The sequence below is a fragment of the Neltuma alba genome, unplaced genomic scaffold (assembly GCF_004799145.2).
Source record: "Neltuma alba isolate B1F8T4 unplaced genomic scaffold, ASM479914v2 tig00000397_pilon, whole genome shotgun sequence".
Lineage (NCBI taxonomy): Eukaryota > Viridiplantae > Streptophyta > Magnoliopsida > Fabales > Fabaceae > Neltuma > Neltuma alba.
Window position 1 is genome coordinate 24,309 of NW_021632035.1, and position 6,051 is coordinate 30,359.

The 6,051-nt window shown below is 37.9% G+C and overlaps 2 protein-coding genes across 2 annotated transcripts; both read right to left on the reverse strand.

The window, feature by feature from the left end:
- Positions 1 to 1,268: 1,268 nt before the first annotated feature.
- Positions 1,269 to 2,727, reverse strand: LOC114731914 (uncharacterized). The gene is made up of 3 exons (XM_028919205.1): positions 2,488 to 2,727; positions 2,166 to 2,409; positions 1,269 to 1,576 (listed from the first exon to the last, which is right to left on the reverse strand). The coding sequence occupies exons 1-3, from the start codon at positions 2,725 to 2,727 to the stop codon at positions 1,269 to 1,271; spliced, it is 792 nt and encodes a 263-aa protein (XP_028775038.1).
- A 749-nt stretch (positions 2,728 to 3,476) lies between these two features.
- Positions 3,477 to 3,980, reverse strand: LOC114732008 (uncharacterized). Its single transcript, XM_028919313.1, has one exon. The coding sequence runs from the start codon at positions 3,978 to 3,980 to the stop codon at positions 3,477 to 3,479; it is 504 nt and encodes a 167-aa protein (XP_028775146.1).
- Positions 3,981 to 6,051: the final 2,071 nt, after the last annotated feature.

Sequence of the window (6,051 nt, forward strand, 5' to 3'; positions counted from 1 at the left end):
CACCTCCCCTAAATCAAAGCTAAGATTTGCAAGGCAATCAGCACAAGCATTTCCTTCCCTGTATACATGCTTAAAATAAACCTGATCAAAGCTCTCTAAGACTAATTGAACCTCTTTTAACAGAACAGAATCTAAATCAATATCATCTCTAATTCTATTTAAAATATTAACAACAGTAATAGAATCACATTCAGCAATTAAATGTTTAATACTAGCATTCCTAGCCATTTGTAGCCCAGTAATGACGCCCCAGATCTTAGCTTTGATGGCAGAACATGATCCTAGATTCCTTGCAAAACCTGAGATCCATCTTCCACTCCAGTCTCGAATCAATCCCCCACAACTTGCTAATCTGTTTTGACCCCTAGCTGCCCCATCAGTATTAAGTTTCATCCAACCCACTCTTGGTGTCACCCAACTAATATTCACCTCCTGCCTTCTTTCCCCTATTCCTCCATACCTCCCAACTGTAAGCAAAATCTCATTAACATAATGCTCAATCATCATTTCTGGACAATCTGGCATGAAAAATCCCTCTTCAAACAAGCATTTATTTCTCTAGTTCCATAGCATCCAACAAGTGATCCCAAAAGTAATCACTTCTTTCTTATTCGTCCTCCCAAGATTCCATTTAAACCAATCATGGTTTTGTAGTAAGTAAAATTCTGAATTATGGTTTTCTTCTCCTAGCCGTTCCCAAATCATCCTTGCAACATAGCAATCTCTCATAACATGCATAAGAGATTCTTCTTCTTCGCTGCATCTAAAACAACTAGCATTTCCTCCCAATATTCTACTTCTTCTTTCTTTTGTGAGTAATCGATTATGAGCTGCTAGCCATAACAAAACTTGTACTCTTCTAGGTCCCTTCCAATGCCAAATTCTGTTCCACAATATATCTTTCACTCCTCCTTCCTACTTCAGTTTTTTATACATATCAGCAACAACGTATTTATTTTGGAGTGATGAACCCCATTTAACAACATCATTACCATATATATTCTTTGGTGGTGGTACTGCAAGAATTAATCTCATATCCTCCTCAGACAACATACCTTCCAGCTTCAATAAATCCCAATTTCCATCTACATTAACCATTTCACAAGCCTTACAATTTGAAAGCTCCTCACTTGACTATATATTACATCTGTCTATTAGTCTTCTGCCCTCCTTAACCCAAAATCCTTCCAAAAATACACTTCCCTTCCATTATTTATTTCCCATACCACACTACTAGTCAACTGGGGCCATAAGCGAGCAAGATTTTTCTAGATTTCAGAATCTGTGGTCTTTACAACACATTCCCTTCTTAAATTCACACTCCTACCATATTTTCCACTTAAAACCTTTAAGCACAGATTATCTGGTTTTGCAATTAGATTCCACCTAATCCTTCCCAAGAGTGCATCATTCATTACTGTCATATCTTTCAATCTATAACCTCCTTTCTCCTTTGAAGTGCATAAAACATCCCAACTCACTGCATGTAATTTCCTTTTGTTCTCATTATTGTTCCATATAAAATCTCTCTGGATCTTCTCTAATTTTTGCTTCACACCCACCGAATGTGGGAATGCTACATATGAAAAACAACCATTTGATTAGTGACAGATTGCACCAAAGTAAGTCTGCCGGCTAAAGAAAGATTATGTTCAAATCCACTAAGCTTGCTTTGCATTCTATCTATAAGGAACTGAAATTTCTGTCTAGTAGTTTTTCCTTTAGTGATATAAGCTCCCAGATATCTTCCCAGATCATCAACTACTTTAAAACTCGTTAAACTGCAAATTTCTTTATGTAAGCATTTTTCTGTATTTTTTTGAGAAGAAAATGCTAGTATTTTTAGGATTCAATTTCTGTCCTGAAGCTTCACCAAACGTTTCAAGAATATTTAACAAGTTACAAGCTTGATCTATACTTGCCTCACAGAAAAGAAGCAAATCATCGGCAAATAAGAGGTGAGATATATCAATTCCTCTTCTACCAACCTTTACAGCCCGCCAAGCTCCCATCTCAACACTATCCAAAATCATGTGTTAATTTTTCCATTCCCAACACAAACAAATAGGGAGAAAGTGGATCCCCTTGTCTCAAGCCTCTTGAAGGTTTAAAAGTCTCCCTTTTCTCTCCATTCCACATTATGGCCATCATTGAAGTTCTAATACAGCACATAATCAACTTTATCACATGTTCATCTAAACCAACTTCCTTCAACACTTTCTCAATAAAACCCCATGACATTCTATCATAAGCCTTTTCTAAGTCAATTTTTACAGCCATAAATCCTTTCTTTCCATTCATTCTATTCATGGAATGCACCATCTCTTTTGCAATTACAATATTATCATGAATGTTCCTCTTTGGTACAAAGCTTTTTTGGTGAGGAGAAACAAGTTTGTCCATAAGAGGCTTTAATCTATTAACAATCAACTTAGTTAACCCCTTATACAACACATTACATAAAGAGATTGGTCTGAATTGGCTTACCTTTTCTGGCTTGTCAACTTTTGGAATCAAGACAAGTAACGTGCTATTGATTTCTTGTATTCTCTCTGGCTTCTCCCATAACTCATTCATCAGATTTATCACTGAGCTCCCCACAACATTCCAGTTTTGTTGATAGAAAAAAGATGGAAAACCATCTTCTCCTGGAGCCTTAAAGCTTCCCATCTGGACAAAAGCTTTTTTAACCTCTTCACTAATTAAGTTCTTGCTCACACGGGCCATTTCTTCTTTTTCAACATTACCCCATGCATGGTTTGTCTCTATCCAGTGTCTGTTGTACCTTTCTTCTGCAAAGAGCTTCATAAAGAACTCTTGAAACAATCCTACTATTTCTCTTTCATCTTCTATTCTTCAACATTCTAATTCTGTTTTTTCTTCTTCTTATCAACGTTTTGGTATGATAGTATTTTGTATTCCTATCACCTTGCTCAATCCATTTCCCTCTTGATTTTTGGAACCACAACACCTCTTCTTGTTTCAAGGTCTCTACTAGCTCCTTCTCTAAATCCCTTTCAAGTTGCAACAAAAAAGGATTTATTCTCCTATCAATACTATTTTGCACCCCATAAAGCCTATTTAACAACCTTATCTTTCTCCCTTCAATCCTTCCAAAAACTTCCTTGTTCCATACCTTCAAGTTGTTTTGTAAACTAACAAGATTTCTATGAGCTTCATCATCCTTTTTCCACCATTGATTTAACAAAGGTTGAAACTACTCATTTAATTGCCAAGCTGCTTCGAATCAGAAAATCCTCTTACTATTAGAATACAAAACAGGATCAAGGTCCACATAGATTGGGTGATGATCAGAACATATCCTTGGTGCTACTCTTACTTCTGCATTCACAAACTTGCACTGCCACTGATAGTTGGTAAAACATCTATCTAACCTCTTATAGACTCTGTCAAGTCCTTCCCACTTAGGCCCTTTCCATGTAAAGAAAGGTCCAGCAGCATCAATATCAATTAACTCACATTCCTATCCATTCTGCAAATCTTCTACACCTAGCCTCATTCACTCTACCTCCCCCCTTTTGCTCCAATGGAGATTTGATGTCATTAAAGTCTCCCACCACCATCCAAGGTTCATTTATTTTGTCAACTAGCATCTTCAACTTCCCCCATAAATGTTGTCTTTTCTGCTCATTAGGACTGCCATATACAGCTATCAGCAGACATTCTTCCTCTCCATCTCTAACTTTACAGTGGATAAATTGCTCATCCTTAACCACATTCTCAACTTGAACTTCGTCTGAATCCCATAACAACCATATTCCTCCAGAGAAACCCTCTGCTTCCACCCTTCTTGAATTTCTGAAACCCCAGCTTCTTATTATCCTGTCTGCCACTACACCACTTACTCTTGGCTCAAGGATAGCCACAACATCAAGCCTATATGAAGATTTTAAACTTTTTAGTGCAGCAACAAAACCCTTGCTTGTTGCACCCTTGCTGTTCCAAATTAAGAACTTCATGGCAATCAAACAACAACAGGAAATCATAGCCAATAAATCAACAAATCAATTCTTTAGAATACTAGGAGGGTTTCCTCCTTCAACACATGTACTAGAGCACTCAATCGGATCTTCTTCCTCTTCTTTGCAAGCCATCTCTCCCGGATCAATATCCGCCTTTCCTCCTCTTCTAGCAATTAGATCACTGGGATCTACATTTTCTTTATCGAGCATTTCAACTTCTTGCCCACCATATTCCTTGATAGAAATACCCCCATTGCTTTCATAGAATCCTTTCAGTTTCTCAATAACACTCTTGTTTGATACCCCTTTAGTCCTTTGAACATCACTTTTTAATTTGAGAATATTCTCCCTCCTAACCTCCTGTTCAATCAATCTAATTTCCTGCTTCTCTTTCCTTCTCTCCAATTCCATTTTTGCACTCTTTCTGTTCTCATTTATTTGCACTTTCTTCTGTTTCATTAGGCCCTTTTTTTCAAAACAGGAGTTACTCTTTACATTTGTGATTTCTTTCATCACCCCCTGGTTGACCTCAACATCCATTACCATATTATTTTCCTTTGGTTCCTTAATCTCAAGCACACCAAATCTAGACCCCTTATGCTGCTCTTGAATTATAATATTTTCTTTTCTCTGTCTCCGTATCCTAGTAATAGTTTTCCACAAGTCCTGTTCAACATAAGGACCCTCAACTGCACGCTCTCCTTCCAAATCCTTCTCATTTGTACACATATTCTCTTGCCTATGGAACTTTTCACAGTATTCCTTCAAATGCCCATACCTACCACACTTTTTACACAGCAAATTCATACTCTCATATTCAACACATAATATCTGCCCTTCTACTTCAAATTCAGGAACTAGAGGTTTAGTTAAATCTAATTCCACACACATTCTTGCAAATTTACCTTTGGTTCTTTGAGCAGTATGTATATCCAATCTAATAGCTTTACCAATGGCATTACCCAAATTCAACAAGAATTTTTTATCAAATAAAGGAGCTAGTAGTTCTGGAATTCTTACCCAAGCCACCATCGAATCAATTTTTTCAATCCTTGGATTAAAATCTGGTCTCCATCGTGCAACACTCAAATAAGCATCCATAATGCCCCATGGACCTTCAATTAGAGCTTCCATGTAGTCATCCATAAGCTGAAAACTAACCAGGAAAAAATAGTTTTCCAAATCAAATATCTCCATATCACCCTTCTTTGCCCAGATTTGCTTCAACTTTGTCACCATGAACCCATAATTCGGCTGTCTTCCCATATATTTCACGATCAAGGTCTTCTGAAAAGGATGAAATAGGCGTTCCTTTTCCTCTTCATTAATACGAAAATTCGGCCTCAGTGGATTTGAAATATCCACTTCAATTCCATCATTTGGATTCAGCACTTCATCAAAATTCGTACTCCCACTATACCCGTTTCCTCCTTCCTCCTCTTCGCTATTTGCCCATTGCCACCAACAAACCCTTCTACTCACATTCTGCATCAATGACTCTCTATAGGATTTTGGAGAATCTCGAACTCTGTCCGGCACCATCTAGTCTTCTTCTCTGCTCGGTAAAGATTCAGCACCAGTAAACTCCCTCCCATCCATCTTAACCTTCTTCTTCCTACGATCCGGATCCTCCTTGCCCTCCTCCATTTCTCCACCCAAACCTCACAGCTTCCTCGATTCGCAAGACACGAAGTCGAGGATCACTCTTTTTCTCCGTCGCAGTGGGCAACGGAGTCTCTTAGTTCACTGTCACAGAGGACGATGCAGGGCGATGCCAAGCAAAGTTGCTTCTTAATGCTTAAATTAGGGTGTAAATTAATCACACGTGTCACCAGGGTGCATGCAGACTCAAGATCTTTGGTCGTTCAAGCATCTGATCCAAGTCTTTTGGATCCTTAATGGTCAGCCCAATTGTGTGGGCCGATGCCATTTCTACTTCTGCTATAATTGGGAACAGTGGTTCTTGTAACACCAATTTTGTAAAATTCACACATAAAAAATAAATCATGAAACATAAACATTTATTTTGTTTGGGGAAAATTAATCATTTAGTCCCTGAACTTTGAAC

What these genes read in the sequence shown, in the direction of transcription:
- LOC114731914 (XM_028919205.1), bottom strand. Translation starts at nt 2,727, where the DNA reads ATGGCCCGTGTGAGCAAGAACTTAATTAGTGAAGAGGTTAAAAAAGCT. An exon ending in AAGTTGACAAGCCAGAAAAG is followed by an intron (nt 2,410 to 2,487) that starts GTAAGCCAATTC and finishes AATAGATTAAAG; the next exon opens with CCTCTTATGGACAAACTTGT. An exon ending in GATAAAGTTGATTATGTGCT is followed by an intron (nt 1,577 to 2,165) that starts GTATTAGAACTT and finishes TTTCATATGTAG; the next exon opens with CATTCCCACATTCGGTGGGT.
- LOC114732008 (XM_028919313.1), bottom strand. Translation starts at nt 3,980, where the DNA reads ATGAAGTTCTTAATTTGGAACAGCAAGGGTGCAACAAGCAAGGGTTTT.